The sequence below is a fragment of the Typopeltis vanoorti genome, chromosome 19 (assembly GCF_054136105.1).
Source record: "Typopeltis vanoorti isolate ZY-2024b chromosome 19, IOZ_Tvanoo_1.0, whole genome shotgun sequence".
Lineage (NCBI taxonomy): Eukaryota > Metazoa > Arthropoda > Arachnida > Uropygi > Thelyphonidae > Typopeltis > Typopeltis vanoorti.
In genome coordinates this window covers 12,310,241-12,335,353 of record NC_143567.1, presented here as the reverse complement: position 1 = coordinate 12,335,353, position 25,113 = coordinate 12,310,241, and the positions used below count along the sequence as shown (strand labels likewise).

General features: G+C 34.6%; 1 protein-coding gene across 3 annotated transcripts in view; it reads right to left on the bottom strand.

Moving 5' to 3' along the window:
• Positions 1 to 25,113, bottom strand: part of LOC150095857 (uncharacterized) — a 141,566-nt gene that overhangs the window by 22,315 nt on the left and 94,138 nt on the right. For all 3 annotated transcript variants that reach the window (XM_090409293.1, XM_090409294.1, XM_090409295.1), the window contains 3 exons: positions 24,623 to 24,727; positions 9,251 to 9,383; positions 7,331 to 7,513 (listed from right to left, as the gene is read on the bottom strand). In XM_090409293.1, the coding sequence (XP_090265419.1) occupies positions 7,331 to 7,513; positions 9,251 to 9,383; positions 24,623 to 24,727 (421 nt within the window). The remainder of the gene's footprint in view (positions 1 to 7,330; positions 7,514 to 9,250; positions 9,384 to 24,622; positions 24,728 to 25,113) is intronic.

The following is a 25,113-nucleotide window of genomic DNA, read 5'->3' as shown; positions in this document are numbered from 1 at the left end:
TGTCGGAATTATCACGTTAGGCCAATTGCAGCTGGTCTCGCTGAAATTCGTTTGCGCTTCTCATTGCACATTACCAGTGATTCTGCCACTGCTCATTTGGGCAATGTATCGTATGCTTTATCGGGTTATTTCTGAGAGATATGAAACTTTTATTATTGGTGTTTGTTCGTGGTGAGGGTGAAATATTTTTAATAAAGCAATTTTTAATATGTAAATTTATTTATTAATAAATTGGTTACTGATTAGGAAAAAAAGAATTTTTATTTATTTTTTATTTTGTATATGCAGCACCCCCACTTAAATTTTTCGCTGGCTGCCACTGATTTTAAGGGTTTCATGGCTGATACTCTACTTTCTCATCTAGTATCCCAAAGAGATTTAACAGTCAATGTAGGTACATGATTTCGAAGGACTTGCCAACGATAAGTGGAAGAAGAAAAATAGACATAAATTTCTTGGATTAAAGAAAAAAAATTCCACTGAATCGAAAACAATTGTCGCTGCATCATTTATTACTAAATATAAGCTATGGGCAGCACAAGGTATATCATTTATATACCTTATTAATTATTTTCGAGAAACACAATTCTACACTCTAGGCCAGGGGTCGCCAAACTTCTTTGACCGTCGACCTCTTCAAGAGTTTCTTGACTTTTTATCGACCCCCTCTATTTTACTATTACATAATTATAATAGGACGAGCAAAAAAGACGCTTATGTGAGTTTTTAGATTGTTTATTTTATAGTGACAGGAATTCGTTTTTGTTTTTGATGAAAATAACAACGCAATCTTCCTATAGGTATATATAGGATGTACAAACTACCAGTCCTGCTCAACTCTTCAACATAGAGAAGTTTAGTTCATGAATGAATAACGATTGAATTATAATATGTATATTGATGAATTTTAGAATATTAACGCTCACTTGTATGTCGATGCGCAAAAATGAGACTGGGATCGAATACGTGTAAGTAAATAAGCAACCACGTACGTGTAGCAATCTCGCTGCCGCCGGGCGGGAACCACCGACATCCGTTTATTGGTAAATACGTCATTTTGGCCTACTTGATTGGCCTCCGTAACTATTTTCATGATCTTGCTCCAGCTTATAGGTACTATTCATGTCACTGCTCCCACGATTCACTCTTAATTGCGTTGTCATTCAGGATGGGAGTAATCCAAGTTAACCGAATTAACTTGGTTAACTTGGATTACCTGATATCGACCCTGGGAGTCGATATCGACCACTGCTCTAGGTCATTCTAGGTGAAGTAAGACGAAAAAATGCGGAAGAAGATTACTCAAATAATTTGGAATAAATATGTCCCGTATGTCTATTTCCATTACGAAAACAAGAGATCCCATTCCATTAGGTATTAAGCATAAAATATTTATTTTTTTGTTTAGTGTTAATTGCTTTATGTTTTTGTATATATTTATATTACCATTCTTATTATTTATTATATGCAGCCATTATTACATGCACCCACTGCGCATTCTCTATTTTACTCCTTGAATGTTTGTTCAGTGTGCTGAGAGCAGTGATTTAGTAAGTTGTGTTGAAGCTCGTACCATTTATTTAGCTATCCAGCGACTCAGCCCCTCACCGAAATCTCTCACGTTCGAAGGTGACAAATATGCACAAACAGTTCAGTGTATTATTTATTCCCTATTTTTTATGAACGCGTTCGATTATATCGCCCCAAAATTGTGCCGCCCAGGTTCATTGCACCTTTTGTACCCCGGTATGGAACGGGCCTGACCTAAGGTGAGGAGGGTTAATCAGGTAGGAGTTAGATGGATGAACAATATCATTAAGCATGAGCTGCAGAAGAAGAAAATGCTGTGAAGTGTATATAAAGATTTTGCTTTTCATGAGTTTGCTGGTCATTTCCATGACCAGCAAACTCATGAATAGTACAAGGCTCAGTCAAGAAAGGTGACTCGCATGGCATGGAAGGCAAAATCAGATTAAGAGAAGAATCTAGCTGAGTAGTTCAAAAGAAATTCTAAAGAGTTCTTTCGTTATGTAGTAACTAAGATGAAATATTATGGAAGATTAACCTTAATGAGTGATGATGGTCGACGAAAGCAGATAAAATAGTTGAGTTCTGAGTGACCACGTTGCAAGGGTATATCATTCAAATGAGGTTACTGCTTTAACATATGTGACAGACACTAATTCGGAAACAGAGGTGGATGAATCGGAGGTTCTTAGGATATTGCAGAATCTCAATGTAAATACAGCTGTGGGATTAAATGAGATATCAGCTACAGTGTTGTGAAAATGTGCAATAGAACTGGAAATGCCTCTGACTAGGCTCTTTAATTTAAGTCTCAGCTCTGGTAGTGTTCCAAGGGAGTGGAAAGAGGACAAAATAATTACTTTGCATAAAAAAGATTCTAATACTGCAGTATCTCAGGTGTGGTGGTAAAAGTAGAGTTGGTCATGCCTTAGTAATTTACAGTCTTTTTTTTTTTTATAATAGAGTAACGGCAAGGTTTGGATAAAGGAAATGGCTACACGATGATTCTGCCGGATTTTGCAAAGGCATTTGAGAATACCGCATGGAATACTGTTATGCAAATTAGAACAGGATGGATATGACACTGATTATGTGGATAAGAGGGTGGTTGCTGGACAGATTTCAAAAAGTGGTATATGTAGGGGATAGAATCGAGGCGAAAACAGCTGACTAGTGTTCTGCAAATAGTTTTTCACCCTAATTTCATGTGCAAGGAGCGATTGTCCTTCTCTAGATCTTTCTGTGCTAAAATGTAAAATGATATCATACTGCATTATTACTTAAAAGTTGCGTATTTTATTATCTTTATTCATAAGAAATATAAAGAACACATTTTGACAAATACTGGTTTAACCTTTAGTAATTCACACCATATTTTTTGGGGGGTTGTTCAGCATAAATTAAAACAGTACTGTCGCGAGGAAAAGAATGGAAAATTATAGTATTTTAGGATTAAAAATAAAAAAAGATGTTGATCCACGAAAAAATATAATAAATAAAAAAAATGCCGCATTGTTATTATTTTATTATTTATTTCTTACTCCAAGAGCTAAAAAATTTAACGCTTGCAGTAAATCAGAGATGAGAAAATATTAGAATTGTCCATTCTTGTCTCTTCCCTTCAACCCACAAGTGAGTCATAGTTGGTAACATGAGCGCTTGCTGTCATCCGTTACAACTCACAGTTGGTAAGATGCGTTGTAGCGAATGACAGCAAGCGAAGTGAATATATACACCTGACTCTTCTACAGGAGCATTTTGCATTTAACGTAATCCACTGTTGATGTATTTGAAGAAGCCACCTACTCTAACCTCCTACACTGATGTGCGCAACAGATTATTTTACCAGTGTTTCACTTCTTTAGTGTGGGCTTTTTAGCAAGTTCAAACGTTTCAGCTTTGATTTTGCTAAAAAAATAAATAAAAAATAAAAAATTGAACATAATATGTTTCTTTATTTTTATAAAAATATTATGGACGAAATGGAAACTGTGAATAGAAAAAGGTTGAGGTAGAATGCAATATCTGTTAAGAAATGATCCGAATGAATATTTTAGAGGAAGTCTCGGGATTGCAAAAAGCAACTTCCAGAACTACTACTACTTGTATGCACCCATGAAAGGAAAATTGAAAGTACAGTGAGATACAGCAGGTCTTGTTTAACTTGGGTTTAGCACAAATTTTAGAAAGAATGGTAAAAGTATTTCTGATAATGGTAGTTTCAGATAGTATCACATGCAAGAAGATAACTTGTTGGCTGGGTTGGAATAAAGTGCTTTCAACGATAAAGGAGAAAGAACAATCGGATGGATGTAATAACAGCAGTGCGAACTTTCATAGATGCTCACTAACTATGGACAAATCTGAAAATGTATTTCCACTTCATAATTCCGCAACTGTTGCTGTGATTCATGTCGAAGTTTCTGGAACAAAAAACCTATGTGAGACTAGAATGCAAATAAATAACTTGCTGGCAAAAATTAATTTTTTACAAGCCGACGTTTCGTCAGTTTAACTAACATTATCAGAGACACTTTAGCAATAGATAGCCAACGAAGATGGGATGAAAAGATCTCGAGAACATTGGCACTCTTCATGGTGATTTCTGTTAATAATGCTGCACTGGGGAGACAGGGTGCTGAGTCAAATCTTTGCAAGTAGTATACATCGTCAGTTCTGTTGCAGTTAACGAGATTTTGTTTAGTTCAGCACAAATTCTAGAAAACCTGGTTTAAAGTATTGTTAAAGTGCCTCTGATAGCTGGCAAAACGTCGGCTTGTAAATAATTAATTTCAGTCAGTAATGGATGTTTGTGATTGTATGTGGAAATACTAGTGGCGGTGGTGTAGTTGTAGGTGGTGGAGACAGAGTTGTAGAGTAGATGCCCTCTCTCTCGATGTTTCTTTGGACACCCTGGACGTGTCGCATAATACTCTAATAAAATTATTTATATGCATTCCACTTTCACGTAGATTTCCCCCCCCCCCCGAAACTTTGATATGAATAAATGCAAGGCTGAGAAAGAGAGAGAAAAAAATACGAACAGAAGTGAAAACAGGATAACATAAAGAATAAGGGAAAAGTGTCATTAAACCAGATATCGAAATCAGTAATACTCAGCTTGTTCTTTATGCAATTGATGTCACTGTATACTCCTAAATACTGTAACATGTTTGTTGTGATGAAAGCAGCAATAAAAAGATGCATACTGTGAAAATAGGGGAATATGAATTCTCTATGAATAACCTATAGAACAAGTAAAATAATAGTTCAGTTAACTGGGTAAAATTTGTATTGAAGATGGCAAATGAATTTAGAAATAATACAAAACAAAACTGGTATTGTGAGGAGGTCACTTCAATAAAGTTATATGTAAAAAGAAAGAAATTAGCCAAAATATTTAAATAGCAGTGCATAACAATGTCCAAACTAATTTTAACTTATGGATCCAAGAAATGGGTTTGAACAAAGACTAGAGATCACAGAGATGCAAAATCATATTAAAAATTATATAAGAGAACTTCGTGTGGTTAACATTAAAGTATACTGTATGTGAGCAGAGCTAATTTGCAATGGTAAGATCATTTAAACAGAACAGGAAAAACTAACATAAAAGCATTCGAAGCTAGAATGGCAGGAAAAAAACCGCGATGGCGATCAACGTCTAAGTTGATTGATGCAGCTGCCTCAAATAAATAAATAATAATTTGGAGGAAACTTGTTGATTGAAAGCTAATAATAATGCAGATTTAATCATGTAGTACTCAGAGGCGTAGCTAGGGAGGAGCGGAGGGGACGGTCCGCCCCGGGCGGCACTTTGAATCTTTTGCAGTTAATTCTAAAATACAGTCTCGAGAACTCATTTCCAAATATTGTAATACTACTGCGAATTTTCCTCACAATTGCTGTTAGTGATGCTAGTTGTGAGAGGAGTTTTTCTAAATAAAATTCATTGAGAATTACCTACATTACTATGAAATAGATTTCGCCAATGTCATTGGCGATTTTGCTAACAGAAAAGCAAGAAAAATAACACTTTAGAATATTGAAATTAAAGTTTTACTTCAAAAATAAACATAATGTTTTAATTTATTTCCCTATACATCGGTTTGACTTTTTGTAGTATTTTTGGTGTATATTGAGAGGGACGACAAACTCAGGGATCGCCCAGGGCGGCAAAAGCTCTAGCTACACCACTGGTAGTACTATACTACTGTCATGGTATTCTGCACAATCCACGAGGCTACTTATAGAGAAATAATCATAATTGCATCATTTATGAATGTGAATCCACCTATGAAAGCAGTAGCGCACTCAGGATTTAATCTTGGGGGGGGGGGGGGGGTTGAGTAGACGATTTGAGAATACACTACTCATCGCATACGACCTATGACTGAGCATCTGCAATGATCGCTAATTCATGAGTAGTATAGAAAGAGAAGACACGGCACAACATAAATTTTTAAAAAAATTAATTAGGAAGAGATTTTTGGAAAAATTTCTAGTGTTTTTTTTTTTCCTTTTTCTTGGGGGGGGGCACTCCCCCCTTCTGGGTGCGCCACTGTATGAAAGGTTATAAAACCTATAGTGTCATGGCTTCGATTAGGAGTTTGAAGTCAGTTATAGGATATAGGATATAAACATGTAACTTTTTAAAGTGATTTTAGGCCTTCACTAAGTAAAGTGATGATCTCAGATTGGCGATGAAATTTGGCTACTACCTAAAAACATTCACAAAAATATATTCGCCTACCAAAGCTTATTACGAAGAGTGATGACATTTACTATTCTGTCACCCTGGCGGGCACCTTCCTTTTTATTTACAGAATACTAACAGGATACAAATGGACATGGAATTTTTAAATAATTATACATTTTACAATTAGAATTTCTAGTGTTATAGTAGTAAATAAATAAATCCGCTAGCACATTTTATTGTCCTACAGTGAACAGGCGAGGCCGTTTTAGTTCTGTATAAGTTTTGGAGACAGAAGGGGAATTTCAGTTTCCACCGGTAGATAGCTGAACGAAATCTATCACTAATTATACACGGTGAAGAGAGGCTGCTGTCAAGTGTCGCCATCTCGTGGTCCCAAATCCTAACACTGCATTTGATGTCTGAAATAGTAGGTCATTCTACGGTTCGTTTTCTTGAGTTTATGAGACAAGTCGGCAACCTGTCGAAGAAAGGCTTAGAAAAAGTTCCTTTGGTCGGCGAGTAGAATCGGACTAAGAACGTTCTCTCTTCGAGCGACCTTGGATATAATTGGTCGTTCATTGCAGTGCTTCATTATTATTAATAGTAGTAGTATAGTATTGTTATTATAATGATTATTTAGCACCTCCATAGAGTCCCAAAAGTCATTTCTGATAGCCACCCAATACTTCACTCTTCAGTCTGATTCGACCAATCCATTCCGTCCAATTAATGTATGTTTGTGTGTTCGTCAGATAGTTTATCTGTTTTCACTGATTAAAACCATTTCTGGGGTAAGTGTGTGTGTGTGTGTGTGTGTGTGTGTGGAGGGGGAGTGAAACCATGCTACTTCCGTAGAAGAACGTGACTCATCGTGAACGCTCGTATAAGCGTTCTTCCTTTCTGCACGGAATTCGATCGCAGGTCTTTTCCAACCAATCAATGAGAGCAAATCATTTCGTCCTTCTGCTGACTGCGGTGGCATTACATTGCCATTCATTGCATAAGCAAGCAAAAAAGACCAATAATTGATGATGGACACAGGTTTGATATCTCATTTTCTTAAGAATTGACTCAACGTTCGTAATTTTAAGAGGTGCGACTTACCTTCGTGAATCCATTTCTCAGACCTCTTGACCCTCTTAAAGAACATATTAGCACCACGTGATTTGCGATTCGTATCGGCAATTAGAGAATCGGCGATTTTCCTACAGAGTTCTACTTGTTCCTCAACTGTAGGATAGATAGCGTTTGGTTCCTCATAAAAACTCGAAGAGGAGAACATTTTCTCTGTTGGAAAAGAAAGAATGAAATGAACACAACTCTCGAGTACATATATGGAAAATTTTGTTGACGTGTGCATTCGCTTTTGCTTAAATAAACATTATTTGCTAAATATTAACAATTACAACGTCTATTTATGAATGTTATATTGAATTGAACTTCGTACAAGACAATTGGATTCAATCACCTTTGATCATTATGTATATTTGGTCATTAAGTACATTGTTTGATTTTAGTTGCCCTAAAATAACTACATGCTATCATAAGAATTTTCACAGAAACAGCCTTGCTTTGTCTCTTTGAGACAAAGACGTCATTACTCCGAATGAATTGCAGTATGGAACTGTTGTTATAGCTTGCCATACCCGATGAACACTCTTTCTAGGATTATTATCAGTGTTCATGATGTCAATTTATAAAGGTACGACTTTTATTATAATATTTAATCCTTTATAATCTATTTACAATGATTATAACAACACTTACTGAATATTATCGCAGAAAAATAATGCTTATGGGCGCCGAAGAGAGAGAGAGAGAGAGAGAGAGAGAGAGACATACCGTGCAAAGCATCTTTTTGTTAGTATTCACATCAGGAGCGGCTCGTGCATAGGCACTGTGGAACTGCAGCACCCCCAATTTTTCTCGATACATAAATATATTTATTAATTTATTTATATTTGCTTGTAATATTTAATATTATCATCAACAATCCTATACAATTCTCGTATTTTGTATAAAAAATAATAAAATTCCATCTTGTACTTAGGAGTGCGTAGGACGCTAGCGGCACTGTAGTAAACACAGTGCCACTAGCACTGTGTTTACTATAGTGCTAGTGGTAAATATAGTACGTCATAGTGAGATGAGAGCTATTAGCGTAATGCGGCACTGTCCGTCGCGCAGTTTCACTGTCGTTTATATGCAGTTTTCGCCAGTAGTAGGGTGTTCGTAGTGCTTATCGTATTTACTCCGTCTCATCAAATATTTGGACATTACTTAAAGACATAACAGTTCTTATAATTTTCATTTTAGAACATTATTGGGGTTATGATAATGGATTTTATTTTTAAGCAATTTTGAGTTATACTAAACTGTATAATTTTATCAATAATAAACAATATTTTTTCATGTTTAATTTTTTTTTTTAATTTTTACCATAATTTTGATATTTTATCCAAACACGTATACACTGTACTTACAGTATGTATGTATATTTCGCAAGTTGCAGCATCCCCACGATTTCAAGCCACGAGCCGCCACTGATTCACATCAAAGTTATGCAACAATATACAGTATTAGCAATCAAGCCATCGATCCATATGAATTCTATACGTAATTTGCATGTAAATTCTTTTTTGCGTTCGATGTGGTATTACAAGAACAAAAAATACTGGTTACGAAGCTAAAATCAGGTAAGTTTTCACAGAAATGAAATTAGTTTTATATCATTATATTGATACACATGACCATCTATCCTTTACATCAAGCTTCCCGGGTGTTTTCCTATATTAGTAAATACATTTTTTTTTTTAAAATTCGAGTATATTTTACGTGGGAATAGATGTATTTGTTGAAGATACTTTTCCTGTTTCCCTACACTACTTTTACGAATAGTGTCGTAATACGAGGAACATTCTTCCATAATTAGTTCACGTGCATACAGTTTTAAGAAACTTAGTATCCAGTAATCTGCCTTGTAAACAACAGCATTTTTAGGGAGAAGATAAATTGAAAACTTACTTTTCCTTGAAAGTGGAGTGATCTCAAATTCCATGTCTTCAGATGGAGGTTTGTATATTTTTGGATTTAAGTGAGGCTGACCATCCTTGCACGAATCAGTGGATTGCACACCCATTCCGACGGAAGGCTGGGTCTAAAAAAAAGAAGAAAATATAAGGATATATTGCACCAAGAATAATTATATATATATATACACAGACAGACCAAGTTTGTCATAACGCTAATAATTTCAATAATATACAAGTATGATAATAATAATAATTATTATTATTATTATTATGCAAGGTGCCTCCATGGAGTCAAAAGACTCATCGCAGGAGACCCAACATTGACATACTAACCATTATTCACACAATACCTGTCATAGTTCCCCTTAAACTCATTCACAGATGAAGCATTCACAACCATCTCTGGCAACGCATTCCACCCCTTCACAACCCTCCTAGCAAAAAATCTAGTCCTAACACCTTTGTTAACCACACTCTTACACAATCACTAGGGATGACCCCTCGTTCTCTCCCTTCCTGCACTGGTCTTAAAAAGGTTATCAGTATCAATCCTATCAAACCCTTTTAATAATTTATATGCCTCTATCATATCTCCTCTCCTATCTATCGACTAGTTTTTGAAGCCCACAGACCTTCAATCTATCCTCGTAGGAGACATCCCACAGGCCTGCAACAATTTTCGTAACCCACCTCTGAATCCTCTCAACCATTTCCACATCAAGAAATCCAGGTGACCAGATCTGTGCACAATAGTCCACATGAGGTCTTATTAATGCTTTATAAAGTGGGACAATCACTTCCTTATCTCTGCTTGTCAGTGTGTTCCTCAATAACCATGTAATCTGATGTGAAGTTTTGGCAACCTTTGCAATATGCCCTTGAAACTTAAGTTCTCTGTCCACAATAACTCCCAAGTCCCTAACCTCATCAACCTCATGCAGTTCAGTTCCATCAATATAGTAAACAGCATGTGATCTCATCCTTCCGAAGTGCATCACCTTACACTTGGCCACATTAAACTGGTAGCCATTTAGTTTATCCCAAACCACCAGCCTATTTAAGTCATCCTGTAAGATATCCACATCATCAGAATCAACTATCGCTCTTACCAGTTTTGCATCATCAGCAAACAAGTGGATATCTCCTTTCAAAGTATTCCCAATATCATTGATTTACAAATTAAATAACAGAGGACCAAGCACTGAGCCCTGAGGCACACCACTAGTCACCTGCCTTCTACTGGACTCTGCTCCACCATAAACTCTGATATCTATCCATTAGTCACCCTCTAATTCAAATCACTAGTCTCGGATCCATACTCATTTGCTCCAATTTATGCAACAGAGTTCCATGCGGAATCTTGTCAAATGCCTTTGCAAAGTCCGGCAGGATCACTGAGATTTCCTTTATCCAACTCCATTGTTACTTCATTATAGAAAGTGAGCATATTGCTAAGGCAAGATCTACCCTTCACAAAACCATGTTGCCCCTTATAAAGTATCATATTGCTGTCCACCCAGTCCTGAATTCTAATTTTTACCAATTTCTCCAGAACCTTAACCACTACTCCCGATATACTGATTGGTCTAAGTTGGTCTATAATGATCCGAAATAATCAGACAGTGTATTTCTCCTCATTCGCGTGTCTTATTTATCATTGTATCATGTATTGTGTATTTCATTTATTGTCATTTGTAGCATATGAAACTGTTTTAATGTGTGAAATGTGTATTTACTTTAAATTATTTCTTTTTGGCGATTTTTATCACATTCAACTTTATAAGTCAACTCGTTCTGGCTGTTCACTCATTCTGGGTTTTTTTTTTTTTTGTGTTACACAAAAAAATTCACTATTTATCAAAATGGAATTTTTCATTTTCGGTCAATGGCTTATTACGAAGCTGATGAAAGGCTTGAAGTGGAAGTCTGTCATAGTACGAGATAACTGGCGCATCTGGTTTCAGTGATGCAACTTTATTAAGCAATTCAGAAGTGCCGCTCTCAAGATGAAAAAGCACGAGATGAGCGAAGTAGGTCACATGACATGAAAATTAAATCTTCCTGAGGACATATACGAGTTTATATATATATATATATATATATATATATATATATATATATATATATATATATATATATATATATATATATATATATATACACACAGTATATACATAACCTATACTAATTGATGGCTTGCGTCATATTAAACTTGGAATTTTTTCCCATTATTGATGAAAGCCAAAATACAGTGATTAAAGTTCCTTAGATATATATTGAACATCTTAAACTTATATTTTTGAGTATATCGGGGTCATCTCCCAACACCCAGACATGTTTCATTTCTGCTAAAACAAAAATAGGCCAAAATATGTTGGAGCAACTGAATATAAATAGGCGTGTGATTTATTAACAACCAGCTCTCTTCCAAGGAAATCAGGATCACGATTGTTTTTAAATTAATTTTTAAAGGAGAATATCTTTTAAAATTAATAATTAATTAGAACCTCTCGTTGGAGTAATGGCTCGTCTGGTACTCAGTTGTAAATGTCTAAGTACGATTGCCTCCTTGAAGTGAGGGATCTTTACGCGGACTTTTTCAGTTGAAGGTGAATCGTGGTCTCAGGAATAGCAGAGTTTAGCCTGAGAACAAGCAGAATTAATAGACAAAAATGCGTTTGCAGGATAAATTATGTAGAACTTTCTCGCGATCAGTTCTGGGACTCCATGTGGATGCTTTGTAATACTACTGACAATTAACTCTTCAAAAACTGTCACAATGTGAAGTTTGAACTATAGACAATTACCCATCCAATTCTCGTCCATCCAAGATGGGATGAGTCTCCTAATTAGGGATTTTAGTCAATTTAATGCAGCAGCACGCCATTGATGCATCCTACTAAGGGGAAAGTATTTTATGTCTGTAGATATTTATGTTCGCAGGATCGGTTTGCCTGTTTGCGAAATGAAAAAATCTGTGTTTCCTCCTGGAAACACAGGTTTTTCATCACCACCGCAGTATGAGGTTATCTAACTCACGTTCAGCTGAGAAGCCCTCATAAAAATTATTCGCGTCCTAGACGGAATTCGAACCCAGGTTTTTCCAACCAAAAGGTTTTGTCAGTGCGTGTTTTAACTAGCATTTTGTATGTTAATAGGATAAAAAACTGAGTTTCTTCAGTAGGAAAAAAAAAATTCCGAGGCTATTTTTTTAAAATTCTCGAAATGTTTCTTTCTTATACTAGAGTGATATCCCAGGATATCAATCTAGTATCCGTATACGAAGAATATACTTCGTATCTAGTATACGAAGAAATTACAGAAAGAAGAAATAATATCATTCAAGAAAAAATAATAAAAATCATAACCTTCAGTGAAACACGTCGTCATTTAGTGTTCATCAAACTCATCGTCATTTTTTTTTTCTTCTATCAACAAACTTGATTTCAAAACAGAAAACTGAAAATACTGTACGACTAAGATTCCAAATTTATTTATAGCTGAATTTCACTGATTTGCTACTGCACTGCTCTCCGGTAATTTATTATCAACCTACACTTGACAGAGGAAACGTTGCATAATAACACATGAGATGCCATATATCCAACTGCACTTGCCATTTGTCATTAAACCAGAAAAATAAATGACTATTAGCAACTAATTTTCATACTAACTAAAAATATTAAACTTTAAAAGCTGTTAATTGGAGTAAAATAGATGAAAGTTCAAATGACCTTTTTTTAAGCTTACGACAATGCTTCAACGCCTACTAAATATTTCTTGTCTTTTTATCGTCTGAGTTTCCTATGCTAGATGTTTTTAATGAGAATAAAGTGATTTCGGAACAAACGTTTTTCGTTATTTGCAAATTCATAATCATGTCGGTGACTGTAAACCAAGTACTGTAGGTCACTGACTTCCTCTTATTACAAAAATATTTTGGCCAAAATTCAACCTACCGTAAAATCCTCTTGCACGTAAAATATTTCCGCCAGTTTGATTCAACTGAAATAATCAGCAGGACTCAAAATGCCAAATTTCAAGCATTAAATACAGTTAATAACAACAACAACAACATTAATAATAATAATAATAGAACAATTTGAAAACAGCGAAAGAATGTTCAAAACCCTCGTTTGATTTTTTCGCATCAGCGCCATAACAGTATCAACAATAACATCAGTAATTATTTTTTAAAAATCAATAACGTAATTGCTTCCAAATGCAGCCGATTCGTACTCCGTCAGCATTTGACTAATTTTTTTTTAGCATGCGACGTGTTCTTTATGAGTTAATTATACATATGAACAAGGATAAATTAAAAGATATGCCGTTCCTTTTCTGTGCAATAACTTCTTATAACTGCTGATGATGAATGCACATCATCAGCAGTGCAGTCGGAAGATGACCAGCCCTTTCGTTGGAAAGGCCGTCAAGAAACTGTTCAGAGTGCTTCCTTCCCGAAGATTATCTTCCGATAGAAATCATTCGGTAGATAGACTATCTAAAAATAGTGTTAGGAATAAATATATGGGGAAGGGATTCTACGATTATTGTTACTCCTGTTATGTATAATGAATGCCAAAAATTCCTCATCTAATACCTGAAGAATACAAAATTAAGATTAAATTCAAGCAATGGTAAATATGTTGGCTTTCGCTTCTTTTTCTTCTCTCCAGTAGGCAAACCAATATATTTGATATCAGATTATTATTATTATTAAAAAAAAAAAAAAGAATGATGTGAATTTATTTATAAATATTTTTACGAATCCTTATTTTTGGACTGGTTATGGAATGGGAAGAAAGAAATGGTAACTGAACGACATTACTATTAATGGCGTTTGGATAGCGCGTGCCTCCCATCCATGAATGGTTCCAGACTCACAGGACATTAGTACCGTGAGAGAGCAAAGGATTCATTTCATTATTATTATTTTTTTTTTTATAGAATCGGGAAATCCTGCTCTAGAGCCCAAACATGGAACTCTTTGAAGCCAGCCTCTGATAAACGGTTGGTTACGGTCTTACACCGGATGACGAAATTCATCTCCCACCTAAACACATTCATAAATATCCCACCCACGATGAGATTCGAAGCCGCTGTCTGTTAGTTGTGGAGCGGGTATGTTAACCACTCGGCCAAACAGGCTGGTAATTTATTGATCATATTATGTGACAAGTATTGCAATTTTAAATGATTTCTCAAAATACCAAAAAGCTCTTTAAAGATATCGCGTACCTCAGAATGCTTTTTTTTTTTTTTTAAACATTCCCAGATATAAAGAAAAGTAGGGAATCTTTCGCTCATCAGTGCTCGCTGATGCTTACTGGGAAATATTTGGAACTTGGACATATTATAAATAATAGTAATGTGGATAGTTTTCTGAATCACTGTATTATCTTGAGACTATAAGCAAAAAAAAAAAAAGCTCAGCTGAAAAATATATCAGCATTAAGACGAATATTTCACGCTATATTATGTACATTATAGAATTATAGATTTGATTTATTTTATTTATAGAATGGTGCAATTAATTGTGCACCTGAGCACTGTATACAGTGGTGTCTATGACTGTTATAATACATTTCTATAGGAAGGGGGTTTGATTTTCATTAATACCACTTTAACCCATGTGGAATACTTTTTTTTTTGTTATAAATGACTTGCGTATTGGGATTCATTTTGTCTTCCTTTTATGTACCACCTCTATTCGAGAGAGTAATATTTTAGGGAAATGAAGACGTCATTAAATCATATCTTTGAAATTACGCCGCTCTTGTTTTCCACTACTGTAATTCCCCCCCCCCCCCAATTCTTTCACTCACGTTATTGGTATAAAATCTTCCATTTTAAGGCAATGTTCTGACAATCTCTAAATATCTGCACATATACACAAGATTTCGCTGCTATAAACTGTCCATTTATGTTCTCAATTTTTAGCTTGTAAAACACAAATAAACACAAATGGTTTTATTTTTAAAACCATTTGTGTTAACAGGATGCGAAATGCTGCGTTTCCTGTTTTTACTGGCATTACCTGAAATTTTTGATCGTGTGATATACTGCTGTTCAATACTAAATTAATTAGATTTTCAAGAAACATTTTAATGTATACCTATGTTTAATAAATAAATACAATGAAAGGATTGTCGAGCTCCTACGTAGCGCAAATGGAAAAAATGACAAGACATCGCGCGCTTCGATTGGTCGAATACCCGACTTCGATTTTCCTTTTGACGAGAGAAATCTTTGTATAATCATTATAACCGAGTCATACGAAGGTAGCATTGGTTTTTTCTCCCGGAAACTCGTGTTTTTCATCCCACGTATACAGACAAATCAACCTTCAGAACGCACGCAATTTACAGACGTCATCATCTGCTCACCATCACCAACAAATATGTTGGTGATAATGGGCAGAAGATGGTGTTGATGGTAATAGTGTCATAGTAGAAGAATTAAGTAGTAGCGGCGAGGGGAGGGAATGTATTTAGCGAAGTAGAGTAGAGTGCCTTCTCGCGATGAGTCCTTGAACTCCCTGGAGGTGTCACGTACTATTAATAATAATAATATAGAGTTTTTCAGTTGAAGTTGAGTTAGTCGATCTCATACGAAAGTAGTAGGGATTATTCTTAAGGAAACTCGGGATTTTCATCTCGCATACAGACAACTCGGTCAATAAACGCACAATTAAGAGACAAAAATACCATTAGTGGGCGGTAGATGGCGACTAGTGACATAGCATGTAGATCAGTGTTTCTTATCGTGGGGCGTACACCCCACAGGGGGGGAAATTTGAATATTTTGGGGGGCAATTAGAAAATGATGTTGCATTCATCACCTCATCACTGATAGACTCAAAACACTCACCATTGTCGGCGAGGGGGGACATCAAAATCTTTGAGGCGTTGAGGTGGGGCATGATCCAAAAAATGTTGGGAAATACTGATGTAGGTGGAGGAATAAGTAGTTTATTGTAGTGTAGTTGTGTGATGTAGAATGTCCTCTCGCATTGAACCAAGGGGGGGGGGGTCATTGTGGGAGGGCACTAAATCAGCGATGCTCCTGATATGTAGAATTTAGAGGATGATTTGAATAATCTAGGCAAATGATAATGGCTAATAATTCAATTTTAGTAAGTGTAAAGTTATGCATTTTGGCGTGATCCAATGGCATATTATATTAGGATTATGCTCAAAGTAACTGACGAGGCTAGAGATCTTGGAGCTATGGTAGATATGAACTTGAAGTTCAAGATTCACATAGCAAAAATTGCAAATACAACTCAGAGAATAATTGCGATTGTTGAAACGAACATTGGGATGTAAGGACATGGAAGTTGTTTTGCCTCTTTACAAGGTCTTGATGCAACTGCACCTGGTCAAATCTGTTGTGTACAGATTTGATCTGCTGGGTTCAAAGGGATAAAGAAAATGGGGAAAGGCTACTGAAATGATTTACAAAGATGATATAGGATTACGAAATGTCCCTATTTTACGAAATATCCCTATTTTACGAAATGTAAAATAGGGACAGATTGAAAGTATGGGACACTAGGAGACAGCAGAAAGAGTGGTAATATGATATACTATAAACATTTGATAGGGCGCTATAGAATATAGGTTGTTAAAGTTTTCATTATACGGAAGGCGGGAGAGAGAACAAGGGATCGTAAGAAAGGGGTTAAAGCTAGATTTTTCTCTCACAGAACCGTGAGTGGAACAGTTTGCTTGTTGAAGGAATGGGTGCATCTAGTATGAATAAGTTTAAAGAGAATGTATAACAGCTAGTGTGGGTGTGTCTGTATGGTGTCCCTCGACGAGTCCTTCACTTCCTGGAGACTAATAATAATAATAATAATAAAATCCGCTAACACCTGTTATTCCCCATATGGAGAAGGCGAGGCCGTTTTAGCCTTTTGGAGATTTAGGGACAGTTATTAAAATAAATTGTTGTAATATTATTTTAATAATAATATTAAATAATTGAAATTATTATTTATTTAAAGAATGACTAAAGAACTAATATAAATATGTGAAGAACACATAATTAGGTCTCTGCCAAGATAGTTATACATGTTACAATATTTTAAAAACAGATATTTATTTACTTATAAAACAATTATTATATCTGTAATATAATATAATATAATTTTAATATTAACCCAGCTACCTTCAGTATGAGACTGGTTAATTCACCATTAGTTAAGAAAGCACATATAAATATTTCTTTCCTAGAATGAACCAATTGAAGTTTCATTTATTTAATTAGTTATAAATTTATATAAAGGGATATAAATTGTATAAATGCATCAAGTACATAAAAGTCTTTATTTAGTTATTAATTACTCCATCTGTTCAGTTATTAATAACTATATTATTCGTATTAAATCTTGTTAGTTTTAATTAATTCAGTAGCAGTGTTGTGATTTCTGTTAGCGGTGTGGCGCTACTGAGCACAAATTGTTTACTGTTCTGATTTTGCTGTTATTATTTGTTTATTCTTGGATATAATGTAGGCGATTAGGTGTATTTTTCTTTTCATCGGTAAGTGCTATGCTAAATTATAAATCTTTTTATATAAAGTTATTCTCTCCTCATTTTCTTTACGAATTATAATTTATTTTTTAATTTTTATTATTTCTAATATTTGGATTATAGCGAACCCAACTGTGCCGTTCACATTCGTCTGGTAAATTTGGCCATGTATCACGCATCATATAGCACTTTATTTTTAATATTATTTTAATTAGTTTTTGAAAATAGGGTGTCGGTATGCATTCTTTATTACCAGGAAAAGTTGAATAAAATGATACCGCATCCGTATGTCACGTGTCACTGTTAATAACGGTGCCAATACTTCGCAATGATGCGTATTGTCCCCCCAAAAGTCAAATAAGAGTTGGTAATTTGAAGTGTTTCGAAAGATAAATGCAGATTCGCATGATTATAAATAATTCTATAAAAACTTGTGGAAACGCTAATCAGTGTTATGTGGCAATGAGTAGATTCTATTTCATTCCAGGTTGCTTTGATTTCCTTTTTTATCCATCTCATTGAAATTCTCAATATTCATTGTATTTAAAATATTGAAAGCAGTAAGTTTTCTCTCTCCTGCGATTTCTTTAAGGCTAAAAAAGTGCTTATTCCGTATTACTTCAAGAGTTATTATTATTATTATTATTTTGAAATACGTCAAATTGTATATCAATACATTATTGATATTTTGAGCGTGTGCTAATGAATGTCTGTTAATCATTGGCGCCTCTAATTTGTGTTCATGACAGAAGGAGGAAACCATAGCTCGGCACACATTATTATTATTATTTGAATATCATACCACGAGAGGTTGTTCAACTTATAGTACACTAGTACTGTAGATGGGCAGAAAAAAGAGGATATTTAATTTGCACTTGTGTAGGTTATTGAAATTAATACAAAACTGTTTTGCATTTTCAGAATTCCTTATTTTGATGTTAATGACTATAGTGATGATTTGAACTACTATTTATAAAAATTAGATTCTTGTATCATCATACTTGGTATAATATCGGGAATTTTATTATTTACAATATTCAAATGAGCATAAGTTGTCATTAAGATGGACACGCGCTCTTCTCATTTTCAGTCTAGACAGATGTATTCAAAATTATTTGCACTTAGTGTACAAACAGAAGAATATTGCGTGTGGCAGGCAGTGTGCAATCTTTATTTTAATTTTTTTATAACATTATAATCGCCCACGAAAGACCAGACAGGTATGGCACATTGTTACCGCTAGTGAACTAAGGATTAGCTAATCGGGAAGAATGGTGATCTCACAGCGGCTGATAAAAATCGTCTTTTAGCTACCACGAGAATAAATTATGTATTGCCTGAACTTTTCACAAAAAATTATATAACGTTCTATATATATTCCTTGATGAGGTCTTTATTGTATAATTTGTCTAATTTCTCTCTCTCTCTGCACTATCTGTATCACGTCCATTGACGAAGGCTGAAATAAAATACGGAGCGCTACGTACTTGTGTGACGCAGAACATACACCGATATATAACAAATGTTGTGAAAATCTACTCTCATACACTGATATTATTTCTGGAGATATAATATAATATAATATTTCTTTTGGTCTTTTTTCGCGTCTGTCGAAAAACATACACATCGAGAGTATCGAGAAATAAACGGATAATGCGAAATTCATTTATCAGTCACCTCTGAGGTACAAGCACAAAATTATAAAGGTTCAATAAAATTTATCTAGGGAGTATATAATCACTGTTACTCTAATGGAGAATCGTGTTATCAGAACCGGCCTTCTCTATAAAGGGGCCCGGGTGCAAGAAACCTTTTGGGGCCCTAAAATATTTTTCAAAAGGTAAAAATTAAAGGATTCGAAATAAACGTATTGTAAAACCTCTCACCTGCAACTAATTTAGGCACAGGAAAACAAAACAAAAAAAAAACATTCGAAATATAACAGGTTAACATAACGTTTACTGAACACAAAACACCAATATAATAGAGAAACACAGAGATATTATTATTACTGAGGGTATTAAAATCCTGTCAATGAAATCCCTTTAGTTATAAGCAAAATTAGAAGAAGAAAAATAAAATAAAATAATACTTTACCGCAAATGTGTACCGACTGTGCTCACTCGATCGTGGGGCCCGGGTGCATTGCACCCCCGAGATGGCCGGCCCTGCGTGTTATCTATCTCCAACTATTTATTTGCTTCGGGGTAAATAAATTCAGATTCACCTCACAACTTGATTCACTGAAGGAGGACTAATGTTTTCAATTTGAAAATCGTTCAGAAATCAGCATTATTGCTTACAGCAAAATTCAGATAATAGTCAGATAATGTTGAAGTGAATAAGTATTACTCTTGCGTCCAAGTTGCTCTTAGGATGTAAATATTATCATATAGTAATATTCATTTCATGGTCGCCACCGCGATAGTAAATTCGTTTCCTTCACGTACTAAAAATAAATAAATAATTGAAAACATCAGACCTTATGCGATGGATTAGTGTAGCACGCTGCACAAATAATCTTTTAGATAAATTTATGGTGACATTTAAAATCATTAATGCCATTGAACCAGTTATCTCTAATTGTCTAAAGGTGGAGATTGACTGCTCCTCAGTCTCCACAAGTTAAACAGGGATAAAATGGCTTCACCTACTCCCTTTGGAGAATGAAATGCGCTTGCGGGTTTGTTTGTTTATTTTCTGTGTAGTGTAGATGTTGGATCATGTAGTGTCGAGTGGCCTACCGCATTGAGTCCTGGGGTGTGTCATTTAATAATAATAATAATAATAATAATTTTGCTAAATATAAAATGCGATTAGAACCGCAAAATCAGACCATAGCAAAGGCAACCATTCATTCGAAAATAAGTGGTTGACGTTGCAACGAGCTAATTAGCAATCCTCGCAGCGAGCTAATATTTTATATCACTGTTCCTTAGTGAATAACTCTTTTCATGTTAACGTATTTTTTTCTTTTGTTTAAAGAACTTTCTATTACCATTGAAAATTAGAAATTAGATTATAGTAATTGAACAAGTGCAGTTATTGTACTAACTGAAAATCAGCGGTATTTTAAGATTTTGGGAATTGGTTCAATTTTATTTAGGCTAATCTATACTTAAAACAAAAGAGTTCAAATAAGAAATCATTATTATAAATTATAACGTATGTATAATTAATTCCGTGTATAATTAATTATTAAAGGCCAACATGAACCTGAATCCTTCACTGATTAAGGTTAAAAACGTTGATGCCAGATATGAAATCACAGCGTTCCTATAATTCGGCTTTCTCATATAGAAATAGAGGGTTTCATCTCTCTATTCGGATTCTCCCAGGATACCCCATTTACAGATATAGCTAGTATAGTCTTAAGTTTTCAGCTGTAAAAAGACAGAATCCCATAGATACATCTTTACCAAATAGTAAGATTAAGTTAACTCTTTTACTGAAACTGAAATTCTGATCATAGAAGGGAAAACGGCCATATTAATTAAATTTTTTTTTTCGAATCTTGACTTCGTAGCATAACTTTTCCTATATTCGTTGCAAACGATGTCTTAAAATGTAAGTTATTTCTGAAATGAGCAGAGAATGCGTACTCTAGGATTCGTCGTTGTGTTAAGTGCTTTTATAGCTTTATAGCAAATTAAGCATTTGCAGGTAAGATGTTTGCAACAGAATTAGTACGTTCGATTTCCCCCCATCTCGCTATGTTAATGTCTACGAGTGTAATTCAAGAGAAACATTATGAGTGGATGAAGGTTGAAAGCTTTAACACTAAAATATCCTACATGGTCTAACTAAAATTAGTTAAGTTATTTCTGATTCGGTACGGACAGAATCTGAAACGGAGTCGTGTTAAAAAGAATCACTGTAGCATGTCGATGATGCAAGGCTTATCACACAGGCAACGTCATCGCAGATTTTTTCACAAACTACCTAAATGACGAGAACATATTTCGAGAAGTCAAAAAATTAATCTCATTTACCTTTGTTTCTTTTTTCGGAATTAAACCAAGCACACTGTCCTTCTACGGCACTTTTAACTCACCGACACTTTGGGAATCTCTGAAGAACTCCTTAAACACCCAAATGTCTCTTGTCAAGGATTTTTCTGAAAGACAACAGGTACGGAACTTACCTCCTACGCACTCCATTTTTTATTTTGTTTTGGTTTGGTTTCAGTTGTTGTTGCGTGTTCCAAGAGATCCGAGGGGGAAAAGCTCCAAACACGCGCTGTTGCTGGGCGATTTCGAAAGAGGTCACTGGGAAATGCACAACTTCCTCAAATCTCGGAGAAAACGGAGACGACAGTGAGCAAACACTGAGGGATGTTCTTTTGGCTACACCACACGTGGCATGCTCTTAGAGGGTTTTCTTGCTGACTGCGGTCTGTAAGCGTAGACCTAGACGTCAGGAACGAAATGCTTAAAATAGAGCGCTGCTGATGTGAGTGCGTTTTCACCAGCACGTTACCGACAGCCGAAACAAGAGACCAGCCAAAGTAAAGAAAAAGTCAACAAAAGAAACATACTAGCAGAAACAAAAGATAAAGTAAATTTAATTGAAACATAAACTTTTATATTTGAACGATTGATTATTCACGTAATTCTAGTACGGTGTTATGTTCAGAACTGAAAATCTTTTCTGTTTATCGGATATTCATAAAAATGTCTTCAGTAGATTAATACATATACAACAGCTTTACTGTTTTGCTTGGTTTTCCCTTTACGAAATGTTACAAAGTGTACTCAAAAAGTTTGTAATATTCTCTTAATTCTTTAGCAACAAGAACGATTTTTATCGTTGATACTTTTCAACGATCATTAAGTAAACTTTACGCTGGGAGGGCACCCCAATATCCAAATAAAAATAGTGTTTTTTTTTTTGTTTTTTTTGTACACGTGTCTTAAGAGTTGGGCTATCTAAAACAGCAGTATTTTAGTGACCTTCCTTTAAATACATTCATTTGATTCCGCCAGCATTGCATATGCTAGATATATTTATTTGTTACCTAGTGTATGCGGTTATTAATGCAGACCTGTATGGCTTCCTTAATCTTGTCTGTATATCGTATAGTATTCATTTTAATACTTTTCCATCAAATATGGGTAGCATTATTTAATCTATTATTATTATTATTATTATTATTATTATTATTATTGAAAAGCATTTGATGAAAGCATTAATTCAAGCGGTGCGCTCAAACTTTTGGGTTTAAGATTTGCATCTAGTTTCACTGCTGTGTTCTTACCGCCTGCATGAACTCTATATATACTTGGGTTTCATCAGTCCATCTGTTTATGTATTCCCTCCCCTTCTGCTTGAATAATGGAATAATGGATCGAAATTATAATATTTTTCCGAAAAAAAAATGATGTTGTAATTGAACTATTGTTGTTTTTAAAATTTTACGCTTTGAAAGATTTTGTGATTTTATTTTTCCCACTCTACTATTGGAACACTCTTTAAAAATGTCACGCGATGCAATAAGATGACAGGCCGTAACAAATGCTCACTTTTGGTTTGATAAATCTTTACTCACGCATAGAGGGGCATTCCTAATAACTGACATTTTGAAGTATCAATATCAGTTATTATGATTGTCTTTGTTAGAAACATTAGTAGTTATATTAGAAGCGAGCAAGATGTGTCAGTAGTGACCACCACCCTGTTTATCAAAGGCCTGAAGTGGCATGAAAAAGAACGATATTTGATCTCGAGAGCCGGTGAACTGGATTATCTGACCTTAGCCCACCGCTATTAAAATTACGGTATTAAAATATACGATAGGTTCACAACCTTTCGCAGATGAGATTCACGTTAAAAATAATTTACAGGTTTAATATGAAAATAGCCCGATATCTTTTGGAGTTTTGTTCAGTTCTTTCAATCACCCACATTTGTTATTTATGATGTGGCCTGTAGCTATTGCAAACAAAGAAGGATAAATTATCAATCCCACGATATGATTTTTCCCCCTCATCGATTTGACATTTCCTAATAAAGTGCCTGAATGTTCATATCTGTATTCGTCATGAACAGATAGCGTTCTTTTTTGTAATGTGTTGCCCAACTGAAGAATTGATTTGTTAAGTACAGAATTGTGACATATTTTTCTTTTTCTTAAGTTTTCTAACTTCTTTACACTTTTTATGAATAGAAAATTCTTACTATTTCACACTGACACTGTCTTTATCATCGTTTGAATCTTGCAAAAAATATGAAAATATTATTATTAATATTACTTTGACTATTCATAGCAATAAAAGCCCGCTTATCTTTATCATAATTGTGATTTGTTAGAAAATAATCATTACTAGTATATTTACAAAATAAATATGACTTTATAAGCATCTTGTATATAACTTTATTTTCTTTTTATTTGTCTATGGTGATTTTTTTTACTTCTATGCACACCACTCTTAACCGAGAATCACTGATATATTTCTCCATGAAGAAAAACAACAAATTATATTAAAATATTTCCTCAAAGGGGAAGAAGAAAGCCTTTGAATATCTGAAATTTGCACATTAATATATCTGCTATTCCTAAGTCTCAAAACAGAGAAATACGTTTAATAAATAAATAATAAAATCCTCTTACGCTAGTTTCTTGATAAGAAACAAGAGGAGGAATGTCTCTCATACATCCATAAATAAATTGATTCGCTAACTTTGGATCCTCAGGTGTCCTCATTGCAATTGTTAATAAATTGCTAACAAAAAATATCTGCAAAATTAAGGCAACACGTGAGAGATAAATACTTTAACTCACAAGGAAGGCCTTCTTCAATGATTGGTCATGCATGCTAACTTACTGTTTCCATCTCCCCGTTGACGGCGACGTTTACAGGTTTACATGGTTTCGGCGGAACGGGAGGTGGTACTTTTTTCGCTGGTGCAGGAGATGATTGGACATCCTTCTATTAAAGAAAGAAGATGGGAGAAATAAGATCGGTAGCAAGTGATGTTCAAATTAATTATACACAAAAATAGTTTCGTACTCACATTTTCAATTTTTTTTTTTAAAGAAAGGTAATTTTGTTTTAAATGAACAATTATTATAATATGAATACTTTAATTTTACGTCATAAATTTATTATTTCGATGATTAAATTATTTTAATACTCGAGATACTTATTGGATGCAATAAGTATCCCCAACTCCAATTTTCTGCTGTTATTTTTGGCGGGTTTCTGCTTTTATTTTAATTTTCTGCTGTTATTTTTGTTTGGATACAGTGAGATGAAATAAACGTTTCTTTATTTGTGCATGGTTAAAGGGGACTCAAGTGTAATTAAAATGAATG